Source organism: Notamacropus eugenii, chromosome 4, assembly GCF_028372415.1.
Source record: "Notamacropus eugenii isolate mMacEug1 chromosome 4, mMacEug1.pri_v2, whole genome shotgun sequence".
NCBI lineage: Eukaryota > Metazoa > Chordata > Mammalia > Diprotodontia > Macropodidae > Notamacropus > Notamacropus eugenii.
The window spans coordinates 323401949-323429056 of NC_092875.1; the positions used below are offsets into that span (position 1 = coordinate 323401949).

The 27108-nt window shown below is 36.0% G+C and overlaps 1 protein-coding gene across 2 annotated transcripts in view; it reads left to right on the top strand.

Annotated features, from left to right (window-relative positions):
• Nucleotides 1–27108, top strand: part of DYM (dymeclin) — a 601776-nt gene that overhangs the window by 272015 nt on the left and 302653 nt on the right. For both annotated transcript variants that reach the window (XM_072605141.1, XM_072605142.1), the window contains exons 12-13: nucleotides 9153–9266; nucleotides 9933–10027. In XM_072605141.1, the coding sequence (XP_072461242.1) occupies nucleotides 9153–9266; nucleotides 9933–10027 (209 nt within the window). The remainder of the gene's footprint in view (nucleotides 1–9152; nucleotides 9267–9932; nucleotides 10028–27108) is intronic.

Consider the following 27108-nt stretch of genomic DNA (forward strand, 5'->3'; position numbering starts at 1 on the left):
GAAGGAAGTGGAAACAAAGGGATGAGAGAGTTTGAGTATGTATTTTTAATTTTTTTAATGTAGAGATGTTGGAATTACACAGGATCCCCAAGGTGCTACAGATTTCTTCTGGGAATATTGTTGCTAAGCCCTAGAACTCCTGTTTGCTTGCCTTCAGTCTGTGATAGTTGTGATTTAAAAGGATCACTGCTCCAAGACATTGCCCATACAACATTGCATATTGTAGCTACATTGGAAATACATTGACTATTTCAGTCCCTCCAGTGAGTTCAAGGGAACAGTTTAAAGGGAATGCATGACAACCAGGATGAGGGGTACCACTGCTGGGGAAAAAAATATTCACTAGCACCAAAACAAATAAAATCCATATGAGAACAAGGCTTTTGTAGTTCAGTCCTATCTTCTCTGTGATCTGTGCTATAACAAGCACTGTGGGTCCCTGCTCAATGCTCTGGTCCAAAACAATGAACTAAAGAGAAGAGATGACTCTGCCTTCATAGCTCTTCCAGAGCACAGGCATTTCTTTTGAGCCTTTTGTATCTCAGTTGAATAAAACATTTTTTTATGGTCCTCGGCACTAGTTCTTAATCTCAAGGAAGTAAGAGATGTAGATATAAAGTGTTCTGGGAAGCTTAAAAGTGAAATCCTGATGTAAAATTTCAAAAATCTAAGAACAGACCTATTGTGGTGCTGTTAGCCTAGGAGAGAATAAAAATAAGCTAATTAGGATATAAAGGGTATCTAAACTTAATATAACAGTAAGATATCTAAAAGGATAGTGTTCTGCCCTAATACAAAAAGGTAAAAACAAAGCCCAAATCCATTTTAGAAAAAAAAAATCACAACAACATTAATGCAGTTTACTTAACAAAAACCCTTAGCTGTTATTGAATTTAATAGGCTCTATTCTTGGCATTTGGACTGTACTTACTAATGAATACATGTGCAAATGCTCTTGAATAATTCATAAATAATTTCTTTAGGTCAGTCATTACATTAGCAAATAGATTGTTTCATTCAGCTGTCTTCAGACTTGTCACTACAAATATCTTTATATCATTACAAGGGAATTTTAATTTTGAACATACATAGGAAAATATATAGGTGTTATGTGATTGGAGTTTCTCAAGAAAGTAATTGAAAACGTTGCTGCTACTTGAAATTTTTAAAGAATAAGAACATACAAAAGAAAGTGCTATATAGTCAACACTTTGTAACTATTAATGACTGACCGAAGAAGGAACGTTTTCTACAAAAATGTTCATTTTTCTCTTAAAGAGGCTGGGTAGGCACAGTTAGGAAGCCAGAAAAAAAGAAGTCCACACACGTACTGGTAAAATGCTATGAACACTTGAAATAAAGAACGTAATTAAATTTCACTGTTTGGGCTATCCACAATTAATTTCTTATTTCTTTTGACTTCCATATACTGGTCTTGGAATCAGATGACCTGGATTCCAGTTCTTCTCTGCCATTAACTATCAGTTTAGTCACTTCCTTTCTCTGGGTTTACTTCCAAATCTGAAAAATAAGTGTTTTAGACTAGATTATATCCAAGATCCCTGCCAAACTCTAACATTATGTCTTTCTTTTTTCCAATAACACATACAACAATCTCCTACCCCACTGAGAGTTGTTAGCAGGTATTAACTTAGGGAATATAAATTAATTTTTAATATTAGAGTAAGCAAATCAAAAATAGGAAAGTAAATTTATTGTAAAATATACCATATAGTATATTCCAAAAGTCAATTTAAATTCCTGCTCTATCATCTGCCTTCTTAGATAAAAAGTGCTATATGTTAAGGTAATTATTATTATGAGAAATTAAGTAACTTAGTAATTTTCAGAAGAACTAATTGATTTAAGACCTGGAATACCTTTGAAGTACTAGTTAATAAGAAAGGAAATCACATGTATTTAATCTATATTGAGTGGACATAGATGAATTTAAATTTTAGAGACATCTCATTAGATATAATCTCTTTTGTTTATGTCCCCATCTAGGGTCTCTTCTGGGAATACAATAAATCAATTCAGTTCATGTCTAGGTCTCCATCAAAAAAAGGAGGAAGGGGAGTTGAGGCACCTCAGCTCTCAGAGAAACACTTAAATAACAAAACATTGGATCTAGGATAGGTTTTATTTAATCTAATCCCCCAAAATGCAAATAACTTACACTTAAGACCATGAATAGTTAAAACAATATCCTCTCCTCTCTGGTGAACCCAGACACCTATAGAATTTTTCAACCTTATGGTATTACTCTTTGTGAGTTCCCTTTCTCTCCTTTCTGCTAAGAGGAAAGCACTTGCAATTTCTAGGGTTAAACAGCCTTCTCATCTGATAAACTTCACTTCCTAGGGACATATTCAATTTTCAGATTTCAAAGAAATGCCTTGTATCTCTAATCCCCCTCCTTCCCTGGATGGACAGATTGATAATTAACTTTCTCACTTGCCCTTGATGTTTTACAGTCTCCATAAAACTTAGAACCATTGTGAAGGCCAAAGTCAAGACTTGCTCATTCCTATCCTGACTTTTTCACTAACTGCTTCTCCACTCCATAATCTACAATTTGGTGTAGTTTAAGAACTCATCATGGACTAACTTCTCCCTCACTAAGCAACTCTCCTCACTTGGCTGACTCATTCTTGCAGCACTTATCTCATCCCAGGAATTTCTCACTGCTCCTTTACTACAGAAAAAATATCAGCAAATTAGAAGATTAAAAAATTTGTACAGGGTTTCCTATTATCTTCAGGACTAAATACAAATTCCTTTTTTCGGCATTTAGAAGTTCTTTTCTACCTTTTAACACATTATTTTCCTTCCATACTGGCCTTTCTCAGACATAACACTCATCTTATCTCTGTTTCTTTCACTTGCTATCCCCTGGAACTTGAGGGCCCTCTCTCTTCCTGTCAAACTCCTGGGCTCCCTGGGTCTCTTCAGATTCAGCTCAGGCCCCACCTTCTTCTATGTTCTCCTATCTGCCTATGCCTTCTCTCCTCAGGTTACCTTGTTTTTAGTTTGTATGTAACTTACGCATAGATGTATCTGTACACATTTCCCTTGTTGAATGGATGAATGAAAAATCGTTTATTATGTGTATGAGCAAAGCACTGAACTAAAAAGCAGAGACAGTCCTTGTACATAAGGATTTCATTTTCTGAAGAGAGAGTCAGCTCATATAGATGATTTCAGCTGCCTGAATGTAACCTCTTTGAGGGAGTTTTTTTCTTTTGTACACCCAAAGCTTAGCGTTGTGCCTGATGTAGATATTTAATAAACATTTATTAATTGATTGACTTACTGTGGAACAATACCCTATTGCAAATAATGTGTCCCTATTACTTGAATTAGCTAAAATTAAACTGAATAAAGCAAATCAAAATATTCTAAAAAAAAAAGTAGTTTTATATTTGTAGGTATAATAAGTTTTTCCCAAAATTCAAATTATTCTGTGATTCATAATTTTCATAGTAAGACTATAAGAACAAGTTGATTTAAAACATTTGTTCCCATGACATTATATATTCAGGGTGCACAAAAATAGAAAGCAGTGATGAATGTGCTGATCAATCCTATTATTTTGTTATTCATAACACATTTGATAATGTCCCCTTTTGCTCAATTAGTGAGCATCAGTGTGCTTATTTCTGTTTCTTGTACAACACTTCCAAAGTATTAATACAAAATAAATTAATCCAAGATGGCTTGCTTAGGCTGTGAGATGAAGAAAATATATAAGAATTGAACCAATCAAATTGATAAATTGATTCTGAATCCCAACTTGAATTGTTGGAGCTTTATTTCATTGTCAGGAATAAAGTAAGTTGTTGTGAGGGAATGCTAAAAACCACTGCTTTTTTCCTGGTTGTAATTGACTGCCCTTTCCTAAGAGTGTCAAAGAAAAAAAAATTTATGAGGAATTCGGAACTCCTGGGTTCTGGCCCAAGTTTTAAAGCACTGGGCAGGTTACTTAATTTCTCTGGCCCTCACTTAATTTTCCTCATATATCAAATGAATAGGTTGAAATCCATGCTATCTAAGATTCTTTTGAGTTCTAAATTCTTATATTCTTAAATATCATCTAATCTTGAATCAATGAACAATTGATTCATAAATTTTAATTATTTTTGCACTAAATTCGGTATATTCTTATTTCTTTAGACAAAATATTCTACCAAATGAAAATTTGTTAATTTTTTTTTTGCTTTTCACATTTCCCAACCACTAAGCAAATTCATATATACAGAATCATATAGAATTTTAGAATTAGGAAGAATCTCAGAGATTCACATGTTATTTTTTACAGATGATGAAAAAGAGGTTCACATAATTTATGTGGCTTCCTTAACATGACAAAATTAGTTAATGGGAGAGATGAGACTAAATCTAGATTTCTTATCTACAGTGTTCTTCAGTTTTCTTTCCTTTCTTGGGCAGGGCTACCTACACTAAGCTGCCTCCCAAAGACTGAAAAGGCTAGAAGGAGGTAGCTTACAATGAACATCATATAGGACCTGGAATGCTAGGCCTAAAGTTTTGGGACTTGCAGGCAGTCATTGAAGGTTTTTGAGTTGGTGACTGAATACATGACATCAGTGTTTGGGAAAATTAGTCTCATTTTCCATAAATATAAAATTAAAGCAAGTATATTCCTCTCTGTTATTTAACATAGTTCTGAAAATGATAGTGGTAGCAATAATACAAGAAATAAATTAAAGACATAATCATTTTTAGTGGGTAGAAGGAGTTATTCCTTTTTGCATATTACACGATGGTTTACCTAAAAAACCGTCAAATCAGCACAGAAAGTAATAGATGCCATTAATAGCTTAATTTAAACGAGATATAAAATAAATTTACAAAAAACAAAAATTATTAGCATTTCATGTAACCATAACAAAAACTGGAAAGGTATTATAAAAATCTCATTCAAAATAATTTTAAAATATCTGGAAATTATTTAATCTTTAAATATAGAAGGTAACATTTAGATAGTGCTTACTGTTTGCCAGGCACTATGTTAAGTGGTTTGCAATTATCTCATTTAATCCTCTGAAATACCATGGGAGGTAAGTGTTATTGTCATCCCAATTTTATAGATGAGAAAATTGAGGCAGACAGAATTGAAGGACTTGCTCAGGGTTACACAGCTAAGAAGTTTCTGTGGTTACATTTGAACTCATTTCTAATTAACTCCAGGCCCAATGTGCTGGGCACTATGGCGCCATCTAGCTGCCCAATTAGTCTGCCAAGCTAGTCTACCTTTACACTCAAGACTTAAACATTATAGGTGGCAATATGGTGGTGCATTAGGACCTAGATGAGATTATGTCCTTCACAAACACCGTAGTAAGCATATAAAAAGGTACTCAAAGGAGCAGTGAGATAGAAAATTAGAAAAACAAAAAAAATACAAACTCTGTCTGGTCTGGGACTGCACAAAAAAGACTTTTAGAATCTAACAAAAGCTCTGAAGGGTGAAATACTAAGCACACTTAGATCCAAAGCAAGAGATGGTAGACTACACCCAGGCAAAGCTCAGGCAGCGCTATCTGAGCCCCATCTGGAGGCACATGCTGAGCGGCAGTATCAGGAAGCATTTCCACACACAGAGATGAAACACAAGCTGAAACAGAGCACCAATGCAGAAAGAAATCCCAGGGAATTCCTGAAGTATCACTGAGTATGGGAATGAGTGGCACCTCGCAGGTCTCTTGCTTATTGCCCATTTTCAGGGCATAAAGGAGGGGTCATGAGCCAACCAAGCATGAGCCTTAGCCCTAACTGTGTACTTATACTAAGCAAGAAACAAAATTTAAAAACTTATCTGTGTGACTCTGAATCCAAGAGCAGAGCAGTGACTCAGTTCTAGCCTTTAACTCAGCACATAAGCCTGCAGTGGAATAACCAGGTCAAGAGTGACAGACCAAGAGCAGCTCAGTAGCTAACAGCACTTCAGTGACTAAGAGTGACTTGAGTTCCACAGCGGCCTATTGAAATTCAACCACACTCAAGCAAAGAGACCCAAACCTGAGTCAGAAACTTACAGAGTTCAGTGAAAGAGGACAGTGAACAGACCTCTCCCCAGAGCACAGCATTTTGGGAACACTGAAAGCTTTCAGTGCCCTAGGCTGAAGTGTGAGAGCTGCAGGAGGGCCTAAAAGGACAGAAGTTCCAGCCAGACATCCCCTCTAGAACAGTGCAGAGCCTAACACTAACATCAACTGCAGAGTCAAGAAGTGAGCTGGAAGAATGAACAAGCAGCAAGTGACCCAGACATAAACAGCTCAAGACGCAAATTCAAAAAGAGGGAATGACTTCAAAATATCTACAAAGAAAGCCTCAACAAAAAAATGCATGTTGGCCACAAGCCCAACAAAAATTCCTAAAAAGAGTTAAAGGTTAAAAAAAAAAGCAAAAATTATTTTTAAAGCCATATACGAACTATGAAAGAGAGATGTGAAAAGAGAATTAATAGCTTAGTTTAAAAAAAAGGTCCATGAGGAAGGAAATGGCAAACCACTCCATTATCTTTGCCAAGAAAACCCAAATGGGGTCATGAAGAGTTGGAAACCATTGAACAACAAAAAAGAGGTACAAAACATTACTGAAAAGAATAACTCCATGAAGATTAGAATGGACTAAATGGAAGCTGATGACTCCATGAGACATTAAGAAATAAAAATCAACACAGAAAAAAAAAGAAAATGTTAAATATGTAACTAACCTGGAAATACCTGTGAAAATAACTAACCTGGAAAACAGAACAAGGAGAGAGAATTTAAGAATCACTGTACTGAATGAAAGTAATGAGCCAAAATAGAGCCTAAATATTATATTTCAAGAATTCATAAAATGTCCCAGATATCTTAGAACTAAAGGGTAAAATGGAAATTGGAAAATTCCCTAGTTACCTCCTGAAAAAAAACACATCAAATTGAAAATTCCCAGAAATATTATAGACAAAATACAGAGGATTTTGTATTTGATCCTAGAGGTGATAGGGAGCTCTTGGAGTTTATTGAATGTGGAGGTGCCATGCTTGGAGCTGTACTTTAAGAAAATTACTTTGGCAGCTGAATGGATGATGGATTGGAGTTGAGAAAGACTTGTGGCAGCCAGACCCACTGGCAGGCTATTGCAGTAATCCAAGCTTGAGTTGGCTAGTGCCTGTACCTTATGAGGGGGATGCAAGAGAGAAGGTATATAGGAGATATTACAAAGATGAAAACAACATGTGTGACATTGAATACAAGGATGACAGTGAGAAGTTGAGGATGATACTTAGGTTTTGAGGCCGAGAGACTAGGAGAATGGTTTTCTCCTTGACAATAATAGGGAAATTTGGAAAGGGGGAGAGTTGAAGGGGAAAGATAATGAAAATGTTAAAGTTTTTAAAGAAAAGGGGGATAATTGAGGATAAAATCTGCTGGAGAAGATGGGAGGGAATGGCATCACATGTATATGTAGAGCAACTGGCCTTAGCCAAAAGAGCCACATCTGTGTTAGAACCTGAAAGAAAGGATGAAAAAGTGGAAAATTATATCAAGGGGTTTTTGAGATAAAGAACATGGAAGAGAGTCATATGACCTCAAATTTCTCAGAAAAGTATGACCTGAGGTCCTCAGCTGAGGTGGAAGTATGGGAAACTTGATGAAGGAAGATAAAATTTGGAATATTTTCTGAGGAAAGTGACCTGACTGCCTTGCTCTAGTTGAGGTTCAATAACATGAATTTGTAGTGTACCCTGTCAACATGGCTATGTGACTTCAGCTGTATTTAGCATCTTGTAAGTTCATTTGGAGGTGGAGGATATTAGGAGTAAAGTAGGAATGAGGATAGCAGCAATAGGACAAAGAGAAAGAGCCAAAAAGCAGATGACAGCATAGATCGGAAATGGATTTCTGTTGGGTTGAGGTTGGAAAGAGAGGAAAGTGACAACACAGTTATGAGTACTAGAGAAAGTACAGAGAGTGGAAGTAGACTGGAAGTCGAAGTTTCATTGAGAACCAAGAATAGGTTTGGGGAGGGATGAAGCATAAAGAGAGGTGGAATATTAGGAAGTTCTAATTAGGAAAATTAAATCCATATGACTAATTAGATATAGGCAAGATCAAATGTGTGACCATCCCTATGTGTGACTGAGGTGGAGTGAAGGTCTTGGAATTTAAGGGGACTGGGGGGTCAGGTTAGTGCTTTTGCTAGCATTATTGTGAGCATGATGCACAAAGACCATGTCTTTTCATTTCCATTTAAATAAAACTCATGTATGCAAGTTAATTCCTTATATTTGGGAAGAAGGAATATATAATGAAGACAAAGGATTCTGTTAGTGTATTTTTTTCCTCTGCATATTCTTGGTGATTTTAAAGTGATTTGATCTAGAGGAAATATTTTGAAGTAATATTTTAAGAAAAACACTTTGTTAATACATCATAAACCTGTTCCTACAACTGAGAGCCTATTTTAATGTGATTTGCTATCATTCTTTCCCCTGTTTTCTTCCCAGCACATTTGTATTAAAGGATTCTTCATAATTAAGTAAAGAGTGTCCTGGCATCCTCTGCCTGACATAGTTAATTGGTTTCATGAAAGCACGATACCTTTAGGTGAAATGATGTTACATGTTACATTGCATAGAAATGTTCTAAATGAATGATCACATGACTGTGATGGGGCTTAAGTTTAATGCATCAGTTATAACACAGATTGGGATAGTGTTATTTGTGATATGCCTGTATATGATTATGGAGCAGAAAAAGAATTTGAGAAGTCATATTAAGCTGTATAGTTCCTATTAAGCTATATTGCTCCAGTTGATGGGAAAAACAACATATTTAATTTTAAATTCAGTCCAGATTTGACTATCTTAATAGGCTTATTTTCACTTTCCACTTATTTTCAGCTTTTTATTTCACTTACTTGGATAGAGTGAGAAAGCAAAACTGTCAAATCCTAAATTGTACAGGACCAACTTAATTCTCTTTTTTGCTGGAATGCAAACCTGCTTTTAAAAACAAATGTCATTCACATATTTATTAATTTTTTGAGTAAGCAGCAGCCAGTGGAAAATTGGGCATTAAAAATCCTCCCTTTTCTAATCTCATTACGTTTAACTTTTTTTCCCTCCTTTTCAGATACTCAAAAATATTACCTGGTATTCAGAACGGGTTTTAACAGAGATTTCACTGGGTAGTCTTCTGATATTGGTGGTAATAAGAACCATTCAGTACAACATGACAAGAACAAGGGTATGCATTTTACAACAATTTCCTTTGTCATAATTTATCTTTTTGCATCTCCAAGTAAACCTAGAATTTTAAAAATGGTAATATTTTCATGAAATAGAATATGAAAAAGTAAAATTGTCTAATGATCATTATATGATATGATTCTTTGCTTTCCTGAGGGTAATGGCTATGTATAGTGCCTTTATTCAACAATCATCTTCAATATCTTTAATCAACAATCCTTGATCAAAAGTGTGTAACACAGGAGTTAGGATGAAGCATTACTTTTAAACTTAAAGAAAAGAATGAGCTTATCATATCATTTAAATATATTTGTGAATAAAGGTAAGGGACTATCCCTCTTTCTACTTGGTGAAGGATGTCACTGATGGATTAAGAAAGGTAATTGATCTTTGCCAAGTGTCAGCAATGAAAGGCCCAAGGAAAATTTGTACCTTGAACTAGCTATGTTTACATTAGTCCTGAAGAGAGTTTTTAAATGCTCAGCAGGAATGCTGTTGTGAACAACATGCCTAGCAGTGAGAAAATGAGCACAGTTGATGAATTCAGAATTATTCCCCTAATGTAGACAGGTGTAAAATGTGATCACGTTTGGACTCACTTCTCCCATAATTCACTTTTTATAAAATATAACTAACTACATCTTTTATTTCTGTTTTCTGACAGGACAAATACCTTCACACAAATTGTTTGGCAGCTTTAGCAAATATGTCAGCACAGTTTCGTTCACTTCATCAATATGCTGCCCAGAGAATTATCAGGTAAATAAGTTTTTGTAAAAGTGTAGAATTTTATCTTAAAACTGAGAGTTCTTTTAAATTAACATCACCTGAAACTTTACATTTTCTCAGTCTAGTTTGTTTGGATTTAAATTTCATCTTTATGTTCACCTCTAGTTCCCTCCCCCCAATATGAGTACTAAATTTTAGCTCCCATATAAAATCTTTTCATGACTTTTTCCCTTTTTTCTATATGATGGCTGTTTTATTAATTGCCTCAGTGGCAATCTGAGTTAAACTTGGAATTATCTGTGTTGTACGCCAACTTTATACAGCACTTGGAATGTTTACCTGTATTTATTTTAAAGAAGATAATCTTTTTAAAGATGTTTTTTCCACCTCAAATCTACATTGACAAGTTAACAGGCTATCAAGTAAATTATAAATCTCAGTTTCAGAGATTTTCAAGTATTGCATTGAGGTAATTCCTGACTACTGCCTTTCCTTCTCTTCTGGGAAATATTCATTATAATTTTAATATTTTTCAAATTAAACACGTTTTGTAACTCATTTAAGTAACATTGGACGTGTGTGCCTAGGATATATATCTTGCTTTGAGAGAATTGTGGATTTTCTTCCAAAAATCAATCACTAAGTAAACATTTGTTAAGCCGATGTTATGTGCTGGGCACTGTGCTAAGTGCTTGGAATACAAAAAGAAATAAAAGATGGTCCCTGTCCTCAAGGAGCTTATGATCTAATGGAGGAGTTCACAATCTCATGATCCCTGACCTCTCACTTCTATGTTTCTGGCCATTATAGGTAAGTAGTAGGACTCCTTTCTTTATTCTTCCCCAATCCAAATGTCACCTTTAGCCCTTTGATTAGGAACTTACACTAACTTTGATTTATTTTGGCAATTGCTCTAACTCGTTCTATAGCTTAAACGTCTGTGAATCTTATCTGCTATACCTCTTGATTGAATTTAGGCACATTAAAAATATAAAATAGGCAATTTTTTTTTTACTGAAGTTCACTTCCCTATTTTCATGTCTTCAATCTGTAAAACACACCAGCTTATAATTACATGCTAGTTTATTCACTCTAATCTAGATATTCCTTTTCTTGTTTTCATGACTTGAGAGCATCATTGTTTATTTAATTTCCTTCTATTCCATACTGTTCTCATCTCCTCCTTTTCCCATAAAAAAAATCAACAATTAATTTTCATCATATTTCAACCATCTAGAGCCCCATTTAGAATGCAAATTTACTTCTTGACTTCCTTTAAACTCTTATTACCTAGCCTTAGGTTTGCATTTCAAACTAGTTTGAGGGATAGTATAGTTGAATAATTTTATTTTAACCCATATTTAGAGATTTTAAAAATACCTAACAGTCCATTCATGTATTTAGACACTTATAGGTAATTGGGTAGCTAGGTGGTACAATGGATAGAGCTCTTCTGGGTGTGGAGACGGGAAGACCTGAGTTCAAATCCAGCATCAGATACTTTCTACCTATGTGACCCTGGGCAAATCACTTAACCTCTCTGTGCCTCAGTTTCTTGAATTCCTAAATGGTGATAATAATAGCACCTACCTCCCAGGGCTGTTGTGAAACTCAAATGCGATAATTTGTAAGAAAGGGCTTAGCACTTTGCCTTTCACATAGGATGTGCTATATAAATGTTTATTCCCTTCCTAGGGGTTCTTAGCCTTTCAGTGTCACAGAACTTTGTGGTCTAGTGGAGCCTATCAATCCCTTCTCAAAGTAATGGATTTAAATGCATAAAATAAAACATATAGGATTGCACAGAAAACCAGTTGTGTTGAAATAGTCAGTAGATGAGAAAACTGCAACCATGTATGATCTAGCAGCAAGTCTAATATTAACTACAGTAATCTTTAAGTAGTGATGAGTACAAATAATATCTTGATTCTTCCTTACTCCAGCCCCAGGCTTAAAATCATTGCTTAGTGACTAAAGAATTTTAAATTAAAATGGATCCTAAATTAACTGTAAGACTTCTTAAAGAGATATCCTGAACAAAAGATAAAATGTAAAGTGGTAATTATCCTTGATTTGCTTTGCATGGTTCATGGGTAGGTAGGTAGAACAGAGGACAGAACACTGCTCTTTCAGTCTGGAAGACCAGAGGACAAATCCAGCCTCACATACTAGCTGTGTGACCTAGGCAAGTCACCTCCCCTCTGTTTGCCTTAGTTTCCTCATCTGTAAAATGGAGATAATAACAGCATCTAAAATTCAGCATTACTTGGAGGATCAAATGAGATCATATGTACAAAATACTTAGCACTATGCCTGGCACATAGTTGGTGCCATATGAACACTAATTCCCTTCCTTTTCCCTTCCCCATATTTGCCAAAAAAACTGCAAATGGGAAACTCTTCCTTATAGTATAGGAGAAAGAACACTTTCTTGAGAGCTAATGATAGACATACTGACTTTGTCACTATCTGTGTGACTTTGGGCAGTTTGCCTTAATTTCCCTATTCACAAAAATGAGGACAGTAATCCTGGCACTACTGACCACACCAGGTTATGAGAAAAGAACTTTGTAAATTGCAAAGCACTCCATAAATATGAGCTACCATTTTCATTTTCCATATTCAGTTCTTCCTTCTTACTCTTCTATTGGAACTAACCAGCTCCATAGATCTGTGGGCTAGTTAGTTCTCTTTCCTGGGCCTCAACTTCCTCTTGTATAAAATGAGAGGGTTGGACTAGATAATTTCTAAGTCCTTTTATGTTTTAAAATGCTGTGAGTTGGGGCAGCTAAGTGTCACAGTGGATAGAGCACTGGGCCTGAAGTCAGAAGGACGTGAGTTCAAATGCAGCCTCAAATACTTAACTAGCTGGGTAAATCATATTATCCTGATTGCCACTAAAAAAATGCTATGAGGCCTTCATGAGTCCCTGGTTTGTTCATTTAAAAAGGAAAACAGTCAAACCCTGGGTAGCAGTTTCAACTGCATTTCTGCTTGACACCTTATTTATTTCCCTTTATCCTGTTCTGCTCCTCTCTCTTGTTACATTCTCATCTCACCTAGATTATGAATGCAGTGGGAGGGGGAGGGTGCTAAGTCCTAGACAGACTTTTTTAAGCCACATGAGAACTCTCAAGCAATCAACAAACGTTTATTAAGCACTCGCTATATGCCAGGCACTGTGCTGCAGATATCAAGTCAAAAACGAAACATTATCTGTCCCCAAAGAGCTTGTGTTCCCTCAGGGAAGGCAATGGGATGGTGGATAGAGAGAGAGAGAGAGAGAGAGAGAGAGAGAGAGAGAGAGAGAGAGAGAGAGAGAGAGAGAGAGAGAGAGAGAGAGTGTGTGTGTGTGTGTGTGTGTGTGTGTGTGTGTGTGTGTAAAATAATACAAGGTGATATTTTTATTTCTTTGGTAATGTTCCTCCCAGGAAACTTCCCTTTTGGATGTAACCCTGGCCTGACTGATTCTAACTAATTAGCCAACTCTAGACTCCCCTTCTCCATCCTTCCTTTTCAGTCCCCTCTATCCCATGGTAGAATCCAGTAATCTCTTGGGCCACAGGTTGAGTTGTGATCTTTGAACCGTGGTGAAATACCTCAGGCACTATTTTGCCCACAATCCCAATATGTACAAAACATTTTACATGCTTTACCGACTTGGATCCTCGCAAATACTGGGAAATAATTGATTTGAGGATTATCCCCATTTTCCACCTAAGGAAACTGAGACTGAGGGTTTAAGTGATTTCATAAAACAATGTAAGAATTTGTTCAAGTCTTTTACCACATGCCAGACCAAGGGCAATACAGATGTAAAAATGAACAGTGTCTTGTTCACAAGAAGCTTGCATTGCATTAGGGAAGACAAACTGTACCTAAATAAGAAAGTATAAAATATCTGCAAAATAAGCACAAAAACAGTTTGTTAGGGACGGCACCAACACCCAGAGAGTGGCTCCATGTAGAAAAGGGCATGCGGACTCCCTTTGAAAAGAAATGAGGGTTGAGTTTAAGAGGAGAGGTGAGAAGCAACAGCAGGTTGGCATAGCCAGTGCAAAGACGTTAAGAGAGGAAACACCAAGTATCATTTGTAGAGAGAAGTATAAAGCCTGGTTTGCCTTGGATTGTAGGTTGTAGGAAAAGGAATATTATAGTATATTATATTACATGTATATATTTATAATTTAATATAACTATAAAAGGAATATAATAAGACTGGAAAGTGGACAGGTAGGTTGGGTCCAAGTTGTAGTATGCTTTAAATGCCAAACAAAGTAGTTTATATTTTATCCTAAAAACAATAAGGAGCTAATGGTGTTTACTGAATAGAGAAATGACATAATTAGACCTATACTCTAGAAAAATCACTTTGATATCTATATGCAGGATGGATTAGAAGGGGAAGAGATATAAGGCAGGGAGACCAACCCAGGTGAGAGAATATAAGGGTGTGCACTAACATGGTAGCCCTGAGGGTAGAGAAAAAGTGATACACATGAGAAATATTGTGGATATAGGAACGACACAGTTTATGAGGTCAGTTAGCATTATGAGTCAAAGATAAACTGGGGTTCTTGGCAAAATTCAAATGTAATTCTTCCTTACTCTTCCTGATACTCTTGCCAGTACACCATACTGCTTCTCATAATCATGGCAAGCTTTAATCGATAATGAAGAGAAGATGAAAATGACATCTTAGATTTTTATCTAGATTTTATCTAGAGTACACAACTATATTTTCAGTATGATTAGAGCAAGCCCCTCAGTGAAAGAATATAGTACAACTTCATGCTCTCACACCGTTAAGCTGCTTTGAACCTCTTGAAATAAGGTACTTCATAATGTGAGATATTAGTTTTCTAGAAGAAGATGGGGCTTAGAAGACATCTAGTCCAACCACTCATTTTATAGATGAGGATACTAAGACCCAGAGAAGTTGTGTCATTTGTCAGTGGTCATATAGATGGTAAATGGACCTAGTCCTCTGACTCCACTACTTCACTCCATTGTACTGCCTTTATTAGGCTGCTCATCAAACCTCTTCATATAGAAAGCATAATTCGGGGTATATTTTTAATCACATTTTTTAAAAAAAGGAATGTCCCAGTCCTTTGTAAAATTAGATAAGATTTTTTTAACTTTAAATTTTTGATACCATGATTTGTGCTTGTTATCTTTCCCAGGACTTGGTGACAATCAGTAGTAAACTTGTAATCTTCAGACTTATCAAGATCCACCATTATTTTATCTCTATACATTCTCAAGCTGATGGTATATGAGCATTGGTTTTTATCACTATATTCATATATGATATGCCTTATTTACTCTGCATATTTTTTTGTAGAAAGGAGAATCATGTCAAGAAATTACTCAGGGGGATGAATTTTTCAATTTTGATTATATAAAAGTAATTTCAGAATGGAAAGGCAGCATGGTATAGTAGATAGAATCTGGAATCAAGATGATCCTTGATTTTTGGAATCAAGATGACTGCACTTAACCTCATAGTTCCCCAGACATCTAGGTCTATGAATCACAGTGAAGTTGCTGTACTGTGTTGGTGAAGGAGTTCCTATATCATGTGTTCCCTCTATTAATGGAATTGTAGTTTATTTTAGATTCAGAACTTGATGGAATATTAGAAACCATCATTTTATAGATGAGGAAACTGAGGTTTAGAATGGTTAAGTACTTTGTCCGGTGACACACATAGTAAATGGCATAGCCAGATTCAAACCCATGCATTCTGACTCTAATTACAGTCACCTTTTTTGCTGCTGTACCATGCTACCAGACAGCCTCCTCCTACCCACAATTCAGAAGGACCTATAGAAAGTAAAAATTCATATTAACATCATGCCTTCTAGAATTTATTTGACTTCTTATATTAATTTTTCAGGATTTCCTTTCCCTACCTTTTCCTCACCAAATTAATACAGTTTGGAACTAGAAAAAAGAAAGAGTTGGGTTTGGTTTTGTTTTTTAATCTTTGGGCAGCCAGATTTATACTATACTAAATTTACATAACCATCTAACTATGATTATCAGATTCTTTTTATCTCCTTATAGTATTCTGACAGTTTTGGCATTTTAGAAAACTACTTTTGTCATGACTTTGTAAGAAATATCTGGGATGATATGGGGTCTTTTTAATATTTTCATACTAGTTCTTCTGATCAGTTTCTCATCAAGGCTTATTACAGAGTGAACACAGCTAAATAAGAAGACAACTGGCATCACAAGCTGTGGGAATTGTCCCTTTCTTGCCTTGCCTCTCCTGCTCCCTCTCACCAGGGATGGGAAAGATTTGTGTTGTCTAGGGACACAGATGCAACAGTAACACCTGGAAGACAATGTGACCACAGCATGAGTGGTAAAAATTACTTTTGGAAGTGGTTCACCTAATAGATTACTGTGAATGTCTATTCTAGACGTTTGCTCTGAGGTTGGCCGGTGTCAACAATTCCTATTAACTCATTTCTTCCCTGCTTCTCACTGCTCCCATCTGCCACCTAATGTGAGTAAAGCTATAATGGCAGAAATAGCAAGCTGATTTTATTGACATTTCTTAGAAGAAAATGAGTGAAACAAACTGAAGCTCTCAGGTCACACTTGTCAGTAGGTCATTCAACTGGCATATATTAAGTACCTATTTTGTTCCAGCTTGAGATACGGAGAGGCAAAAAAAACCCAACAACAAAAAATCAGTCTTGTTCTCAAGGAACTCACAGTCTAATGGAGAAGACAATGTGCACACAACTATATACAAATATGATACATACTTGATAAATTAGGGGTAGTAATCTCAGAAGAAAGGCCCTAAGATTAAGGAGACCAGGAAAATGTTTCTTGAAAAAAGCCAGGGAAACTAGGAGGGAGAGCATTCCAAGTATAGAGGACAACCCATGGAAATGCTTGGAATCAGGAGATAGAGTGTCATGTGGGAAAAAAAGCAAGGATGCTAATTGCACTGTACTGCAGAGCACATGGGTTTGGGAGGAAGGAAGGGTGTAAAGTGTAGGAAACTAGAAAAGTACATGGAGGAAGAATATTTGTGTTCATGGCCCCTAATATGAAGACAGGATTTGGAGAGGAAAGAAACACTGTGAGAAAGGCATTGAACTTAATGAGGAAGGAAGAAGAGTGTTCTGGAAGTCTGTAGACAACAGCAACCAGAATCTTGATTAGGTGATAAATAGGTAATGAATGTGAACCTTCAAAAAGGAATCTTGGAAGTGGCGATAGGAAAGAAGGAATAATCCAACTCCCCTACCACAACTAGTGAATAAGAGGTAATGAGTAAAAATGCAACCAGTGCTGGAAAAGGCAGCCACAGAAGCTGTATAATGAGATCTCAGTTAGTGTGAGAAGATGAAGGGAGCAAGAAAGGAAAGGATAAAATAAAAATATACTTTATATTTAAATATATTAAAATAAAATAAAAAAATTAAATCTTGATTCTTGCCTTGGAGCAGGCATTCCAGAAGGCACAATTATATAATTTATAGTTTTATAGTTAATATATATGTAATATATAATAATATAATATAGTTAATATGTATTACACATATAATATATACTTTTGTAATACTATGTATGATTTTATAGTTTTATATATAGTTATATATATGTATAGTAATATTATATATGTGGTTTTATAGTTAATTGTATTTACGAAAATATGGCATTAGGTACAGCAGTACTACAGGGGACTATCATATCATTATCCATCCTCTAATGTGTGTCTTGGTGGTCAACTAAGTTTTGTTAAATTATAGTAAGATTTGGCTACTTGATATGTAAAGGACATAGCTAAATATTTATTGTTGGTTGGGGGCATTTCTTTATCTGTGTTTCTTTCAGTTTAACAATCTTATATTTGCTTCTCTATAATCTCTATAATAACAAATTTTAAGAGCAATTCAGTATGCCAATTATATGCTTATCACTCTTGCAGTCTGTCTTTTTTTTTTCTTTTTTAATGTTTAACAATCACTGCCATACAATTGAGATTTTATCCCCCCCCACCTACCCCCCACTACCCCCCTCCCTCCCCACGACTGCATACAATTCTGTATAGATTCTACATATACTTTCCTATTGAATATATTTTCACTATAGTCATGCTATGTAGTCAGACTAAAATAAATGAAAGAAATTGTATAACAAATCAGAACATGATACACAAACACATACACATACACAAACATGATCTGCTACATTTTGTGAGTGACTTCCATATTTCTTTCTCTGAGTGTGGAAGGCATTTTGCCTTGAGAACCACCTTTGGGATTTTTTTTTTTTATAAGAAGTTTTTGCGTTATTACAAAATTCCAAGTCTACCAGAAAAAACTCTCACACACTGTGGTCGTTGCTGTGCACAAAGTTCTCCTGGTTCTGCTCCTTTCACTCAGCATCAGGTCATATAAGTCCTTCCAGGCCTCTCTGAAGTCTTCTTGTTCATCATTTCTTATGGCACAATAGTACTCCATTACATTCATATACCATAATTTATTCAGCCATTCCCCAATTGTAGGACATCCCCTTGACTTCCAGTTTTTGACAACTACAAAGAGTGCTGCTGTAAATATTTTTGTACATGTGGGACCCTTTCCCATTTTTATGATCTCTTGGGGATATAGTCCTAGTAGCGATATTGCTGGGTCAAAGGGTATGCACATTTTTGTAGCCCTTTGGGCATAGTTCCAAATTGCTCTCCAGAATGGTTGGATGCGCTCACAGCTCCACCAACAATGAATTAGTGTTCCAACTCTCCCACATCCTCTCCAGCATTTATCATTTTCTTGTTCTGTCATGTTTGCCAATCTTATAGGTGTGATGTGGTACCTCAGAGTTGTTTTGATTTGCATCTCTCTAATCAATAGTGATTTAGAGCATTTTTTCATATGATTATAGATAGCTTTAATTTCTTCCTCTGAAAATTGCCTGTTCATATCCTTTGACCATTTATCAATTGGGGAATGACTTGTATGAGTATACATTTGGGTCAGTTCTCTATATATTCTAGAAATGAGGCCTTTATCCCCGAGCTTAGCTGTAAAAATTCTTTCCCAATTTACTACATCCCTCCGGATTTTGGTTGCATTGGGTTTGGTTGTGCAAAAACTTCTCAGTTTAATGTAATCAGAGTTATCCATTTTGCATTTCATAATGCTTTCTATCTCTCCCTTAGTAAAGAATTCTTCCCTTCTCCATAGATCTGATAAATACACTATTCCTTGCTTCTCCAGTTTATTCATGGTATCAATCTTTATACCTAAATCATGTACCCATTTGGACTTTATTCTTGTGTACGGTGTCAGGTATGGGTCTATGCCTAATTTCCGCCACACTGTTATCCAGTTTTCCAAGCAATTTTTGTCAAACAATGACTTCTTATCCCAGAAGCTGGGGTCCTTGGGTTTATCAAACATAAGGTTGCTATATTCCTTCCCTACTGCATCTTGAGTGCCAAGTCTATTCCACTTGTCTACCTCTCTGTTTCTTAGCCAATACGAAGTGGTTTTGATAATTGCTGCTTTATAGTACAGTTTGAGGTCTGGTAGCGCTAAGCCACCTTCCCAAGCATTTTTTTTCATTAATCCCTTTGATATTCTGGACCTTTTGTTTTTCCAAATGAATTTTGATATTATTTTATCCAGCTCTAGAAAGTAATTGTCTGATAGTTTAATTGGTATGGCACTAAATAAGTATATTAATTTAGGTAGAATTGTCATTTTTATTATATTAGCACGGCCTACCCATGAGCAACTAGTTTTTCCACTTACTTAAATCTGACTTTATTTGTGCAAAAAGTGTCTTGTAATTGTGTTCATATAATCCCTGGGTTTGTTTTGGCAGGTAGACTCCTAAGTATTTTATACTGTCTACCCTAGCTTTAAATGGGATTTCTCTTTCTATCTCTTGCTGTTGGACTTTGTTGCTAATATATAGGAACGCAGAAGATTTGTGTGGGTTTATTTTGTAACCTGCAACTTTGCCAAAGTTGTTTATTAATTCAAGTAATTTTTTACCTGAATCTCTGGGATTCTCTAGGTAAATCATCATATCATCTGCAAAGAGTGATAACTTAGTTTCTTCTTTGGCTATTCTTATTCCTTGAATATCTTTATCTTGTCTAATTGCTACAGCTGACATTTCTAGTACCATATTGAATAATAGTGGTGATAATGGACAACCTTGTTTTACCCCTGATCTTATTGGGAATGCATCTAGCTTATCCCCATTGCATATAATGCTTGCTGAAGGTTTTAGATACATACTGCTTATTATTTTATGGAAAGTTCCCTTTATTCCTACGTTCTCCAGTGTTTTTAGTAGGAATGGGTGTTGTATTTTGTCAAAAGCTTTTTCTGCATCTATTGAGATAATCATGTGGTTTTTGTTAGCTTTGTTGTTGATGTGATCGATAATGCTAATAGTTTTCCTAATATTGAACCAGCCCTGTAGTCCTGGTATGAATCCTACCTGATCATAATGTTTTAATCTCATGATAAGATGCTGTATTCGTTTTGCTAAAATCTTATTTAAAATTTTTGCATCTATATTCATTAGGGAAATTGGTCTATAATTTTCTTTCTCTGTTTTGTCTCTTCCTGGTTTGGGTATCAAAACCATATTTGTATCATAGAAAGAATTTGGGAGGACTCCTTCTTCCCCAATTTTCAAAAATAGTGTATGTAGTATTGGAATTAACTGTTCTTTAAATGTTTGATAGAATTCACTTGTGAATCCATCTGGCCCTGGAGATTTTTTCCTAGGGAGTTCATTGATGGCTTGTTCAATTTCTTTTTCTGAGATGGGGTTGTTTAAGTATTCAACTTCCTCTTCTGTTAATCTGGGCAATTTGTATTTTTTAAAATATTCATCCATCTCGTTTAGATTATCGAATTTGTGGGCATAAAGTTGGGCAAAATAGTTTCTAATTATTGTTTTAATTTCCTCCTCATTGGAGGTGAGTTCACCCCTTTCATTTTTAATATTAGTAATTTGATTTTCTTCTTTTTTTTAATCAGATTGACTAAAGGTTTATCAATTTTATTAGTTTTTTCATAAAACCAACTATTGGTTTTATTTATTAATTCAATAGTTTTCTTAATTTCAATTTTATTAATCTCTCCTTTGGTTTTCAGTATTTCTAATTTGGTATTTACTTGGGGATTTTCAATTTGTTCTTTTTCTAGCTTTTTCAACTGCAAGCCTAAGTCATTGATCTCCTCTTTCTCTATTTTATTTATGTAAGCATTCAAAGATATAAAACTTCCCCTAATAACTGTTTTTGCAGTATCCCATAAGTTTTGGTATGTTGTCTCACTATTGTCATTCTATTGAATGAAATTGTTGATTGTTTCTATGATTTCTTCTTTAACCCAACCCTTCTTTAGAATTAGATTATTTAGTTTCCAATTGATTTTTGGTTTCTCTTTCCATGGCCTTTTATTACATGTAATTTTTAATGCATTATGATCTGAAAAGGATGCATTGATTATCTCTACCTTTCTGCACTGGATTGTGAGATTTTTATGTCCTAGTACATGGTCAATTTTTGTAAATGTTCCATGTACCGCTGAGAAAAAGGTATATTCCTTTCTATTCCCATTTAATTTTCTCCAAAGATCTATCATATCTACCTTATCCAGAGTTTTATTTACCTCCTTAACCTCTTTCTTGTTTATTTTGAGGTTGGATTTATCGAGTTCAGAGAGGGGGAGGTTGAGGTCCCCCACTGGTATAGTTTTGCTATCAATTTCTTCCTTCAACTCCCCCAACCTCTCCTCTAAGAATCTGGATGCTATACCACTTGGAGCATACATGTTTAGTAATGATTTTGCTTCATTGTCTATGGTGCCTTTTAGCAGGATATAGTTTCCATCCTTATCCCTTTTGATTAGATCTATTTCTGCTTTTGCTTTGTCTGAGATTAGGATTGCTACTCCTGCCTTTCTTACATGAGCTGAAGCACAATATATTCTGCTCCATCCTTTGACCTTTATCCTATGTGTATCCCCCCATTTCAGATGTGTTTCTTGTAAGCAGCATATTGTTGGATTATGGCTTTTAATCCATTCTGCTATTCGTCTCCGTTTTATGGGAGAGTTCATCCCATTCACATTCACAGTTATGATTACAATCTGTGTATTTCCCTCCAGCCTCTTTCCCACCATTTGTGCTTTTAGCTCTCCCATCTCCCTTCCCCTCCTCAATAGTATTCACTTTTCTCCCCCTCCTCCTACAGCCTTCCCCTCCTTCTTTTAGCCCCCCTCCCTTTTACTCCCCTTTACTCTTATTGCTTCTTTCCTCCCTTTTAGCCACCCTCCCCTTTCTTCCCCCTTCCCCTCCTACTACCTATAGAGCTAGTTAGGATTATCTACTTAAGATTATTGTTCCCTCCTTTGAACAAATCAGATGAGAGTACCTCTCAAACAATGCTCATCTCCCTCCCCTCCTTCCCTCTACTATAGTTTTGTACTTCTTCCTGTGATATAATTTGCCATTTTCTGCTTCCCCCTTTTCACACCTCCTATTACAATCCCTTCTCATACTTAAATCATATTTTTGCCATGACATCATTTACTTTATTCCCGTTCCCTCTACAAATATCCCTTTTATCATAATAGCTGCACAGTTCTCAAGATTAACAGGTATCATCTTCCCTTATAGGAAGGTAAACAGTTTGCCCTAATTAAGTAGCAAGTTTTTGTTTTTGTTTTTTCCCCTCTGTTTACCTTTTTATGATTCTCTGGAGACCTGCATTTGAAGATCAAATTGTCTATTGAGTTCTGGCGTTTTGGTCAGGAAGCTCTGGAAATCCCTTATTTCGTTGAATGACTTTCTCCTTGCCTGAAATGTTATGCTGAACTTTGCTGGGTAGTTGATCCTTGTTTGAAGTCCCAACTCCTTTGCCTTACAGAATATTGGGTTCCAGTTCTTTCGATCTTTTAATGTAGAAGCTGCAAGGTCCTGTGTGATCCTGACTGTGTGTCCTTGATATTTGAATTGTTTCTTTCTGGCTGCTTGTAGTATTTTCTCCTTCACTTGATAGCTCTGGAATTTGGCAACGATATTTCTTGGGGTTTTGAGTTTGGGATCCCTTTCGGGAGGGGAACGGTGGATTCTTTCGATGACTATTTTGCCCTCTGAGTCTAGTACTTCTGGGCAGTTTTCCTTGATGATTTCCTGGAAGATATTGTCCAGACTCTTTTCTTCATCATGGGTTTCTGGCAGGCCAATAATTCTTAAATTTTCTCTCCTGGATCTATTTTCCAGGTCAGTTGTTTTTCCAATTAAATATTTTACATTTTCTTCTATCTTTTCATTCTTTAGATTTTGTTTGACTGATTCTTGTTGCCTCATTGAGTCATTAGTTTCTACTTGCCCAATTCTAATCTTCATCGTATTGTTTTCTTCAGTTAGCTTTTCCATCTCCTTTTCCATCTGACCAATTTTTCCCTTTAAGGAGCTATTTTCTCCATTTAGTTTTTGTACTTCTTTTTCCATTCGACCAATTTTCCCAGTTAGGTTTTGGGTTTCCTTTTCCATCTGATCAATTTTCCCAGTTAGGTTTTGGGTTTCCTTTTCCGTTTGATTAACTCTTCCTTTTAGGGAATTATTCTCTCCAGTTAATTTTTGAACTTCCTTTTCCATTTGTTCAATTTTCTTTTTCAGAGTGATGTTCTCATCAGTGAATTCTTTTTTTATAATTTTAAAATCATTGGCCAGTTTTTCTTTTATATCCTTCTTCAGATGTTCCAGGTAATCTAGTTGTGCTTGCGAGAAATTCATAGTCCCATCTGAGGTTTCAGATGGAAGTACAGTCTCAGCTCTGACCTCTTTGGTGTTTGTGTTTTGGTCCTTATCCCCATAGAAAGATTCTATGGTTTTTTCACTTTTTGTCTGCTTTTTCTGATTCATGATGTTGGCTGAGTGTTGTAGCTTCTGGTTCTTTCAGTCAGAAGGTACAGATCTTTAAGTTGAGCTGATGTAGGCTAAAAGCAGGCTTTTTTTTTTTTGTTTCCCAGATCAACCCTGGGGTTTGCTTGTTAGGTGTGTGGGAGGGGTGGTCTGGTCTCAGGAGATCTCCTCAGCTGACCTGAGGCAAATGCAAGGTCAGGGGATGGTGATCCCAGCTTCCCTTTTGTCTTCCCTTTTCCCCTGAAGGGCTGGGCACACCTAGAAGCTAATGCGTGTTCCTGCCCCTCCTGGGGCTTGTCTCCCGGCTCTGAGGCTTGCCTGGGTCTCAGTGCGAATTTTCTCTGCCCTGGGTCGTCTGTCCTTCCAGATCGCCTCCGCCACAGTAGGAAGAATCCCCCTTTGCTATTTTTCTAGCCTCTGGTGTTATGAGACTATTTGCCCCCTTCTGCTGTTCCCGCTGATCCAGGATTTATCTGGGGAAGAGTTTTATGGTTCTTTCACGGTCATCAGGGGGGAGGAGAGAGCATTTACTGATCACTCCGCCATCCTAGCTCCTGGAAGTTCAAGTAGGTGACTTACCAAAGTTTAGTCTTCAGGCTCAAGGTTTCAAGGGCTGCTGCGCTGATATCTGGCACTCAGCGGCTCTCACCGGCTCGGTTTGTCTTGTCTCCTGCTCCGCTGGTTTCGCCCGCCACTCTCGGGCTTCTCAGGTCCCTTCCGCCCTGCTGCGCTGACCGCACTGCGCTGTGCGCTGGGGGCTTACCCCTGTGGAACACATCCTTCCCGTGGACCTTCCAGTCCAACCTGGGCTCCAAATCTGTCAAAGTCTGTCACCCACTGGATTCCACACCTCAAAAGTCCGCAGTCTGTCTTTAAGTTGATAGCTTTTTTAAAGCTATCATTTTAAAGTAAGTTAATGCCACTGGCCATATCCAGAGTTGAATCATTCATTATAGGTCTTGTTCTTTTCTTAAATTGCAAATTTGAATTGTCCTCAAAATTAACCTTCAGAGTTAAGGAATGAAGTGTTTTTTTGAGTCTGATTGTATAAGGTCTAAGAAATTGTTTCATGAATATAGCTTCCCTGTTGGTCTGAACATTTGAATTCTATTCTCCATCTCTACAATGAAAGATAATATTTGCCTCATGTGCTTCGTGAGAGTTAATGAGTCTTTTAAAAGAATGTTTACATTCATAGAATGAATTTTTCTATTATTTGTCTAGTGTTTTATGATTTTTTAAAATAAAATTTTATTGATATATTTAATTTTTACATCATCAATATTTCTCACTTCATTACTTCCCTCCTCCTAGAATCTATCTCTTTAAATAAAATGTAAAATGTGACAGAAGGAAGAAAGAAAAAAACCTTCAACAAATTAAATTCTGTTAAACACACTCAAACACCTCTATTTCTTCAGAGGATCAGGGGTAAGGATCTTCTCTTTGGAGCAAAACTTAAGACTTTACATTTTCATGACATTGTTTCAATTATTTTATTGCTGTTACTGTAAATGGGAACATTTATGTTGTTCTAGTCATAGTTCATGGTCTGCTTTTTTTGGTCTTTGATGATCTCTGTTTGATGTTGGCATAGCAGTGGGCTGAGAAGCCAGGGAAGTAGTAGTGTTTTGCCTTCAAAATTTTGGCTTCCTGTGTTTCCTGAAGCCAGTGGTACTTTGAAGGTAGCTAAGTTTTAAAGTTTCAGCTCTACCATCATTTAAATGTGTCTAGCTTGCTTTCCAGATTAGCCACATTTAGACAGCTGTTGAATTATGATCAATTTAAAACTTTCACAACTTTCAGAAATGCATAGTACTGCAGAGCAGGCCTACTTAGCTGAATTGATAGGAAACTTGACAACTAGAAAGATCCGTTTAATTTCAGGTGTTTTACACTGCTAACTTTTTATTCAAAAACTTCTTAGGAAAATATATTTTAGAGTCATTGCACCATAACTGAATTTTTATTTCATATTTTAGAGTAACAAAAATGTTTTACATGGCTATTTCAGTAGTTGTAGTTAAAATATTTGTATAGAGCTTTTTAGAATATCAGTGACTTGTAATGTGGTGTGAGGTGGGGAGTGATAATACATACACTTTGTGCTTTAAACCATGAATCCTCTACCTCAGCTCTGTTAGTCTTTGCATATGGTAACTACATCCAATTGTAAACATGTCACACTGCTACTTCTTAAGGTAGCTAGTTGCCAGTGCACTAAATTTTTAAAATATAAAGTAATAAATTACTTGGTTTCATCAGTGTCAACACTGTGTATCTAATGCACAAGAATCAATGACAAGAACACTTGAAACCTTATAAATGTTATTACAGCATACTTAGTAAGTTTGAAATTGCAAAAATAGATAATAGAATAAGGAACCTTAGAGATCATCTTGTCTAACTTATTTATTTCATAGATGAAAAAATCGAGGACCAAAGAGGTGAAATAATTTACCAAATATAAAAACAGCTGTTTGATAATAAAGCTAGGACTACAGCCTATCTTCTGACCTCTACTTACAGTGTTCTTTCTATTGCGCCATACTGCCTCCCTATATACTTGACATATATGTGGATGGTTATATGAGCAAATATCTGATTGATATATTTAATGTTTTTTCCAGTTCTTCAAGGATCTGTTATTTTATCAATGTAGATATTAACAATACAGATCATAGCTCTGTAGAAATTTGGAGAAAGGCTGTAAGAGTCATTCTGATTGAAAAATTAATCCCCCTGGTGGCGAACATGGGGATGAATTAAGCCAAGCCAGGCTGGCGCTCTGACAATAGGTATATATTCCATCATGGAACCCATGTCTCAATGGCCGTAGCTAGGACTCTGTTGTCATTGCCTTGAGAATACTAAGTCATCTCCTCTGTCACACTGAGACACCTAATTAGGATCATCAGGAGGAATATAATACTGAGAAATAATAGTCTTAATAAAACACTTGTAGAATATTCTGTATTATATATAGACATTTATTTTATCACTTTGTCTATGAATGAGGGAGACTTTATCTCTTGTCAAGGGAAAATGGTAGTTAGATTTTCTTAAAGTCAGCATTTTAAGGAGCTTGAACTAAAATGTCTTGTATATCCTGGGTACCAAGTAAATAATTGTTGAAGGCATGAATGAAGGATTTTAAGGAAGAAAGGAACTTAGGA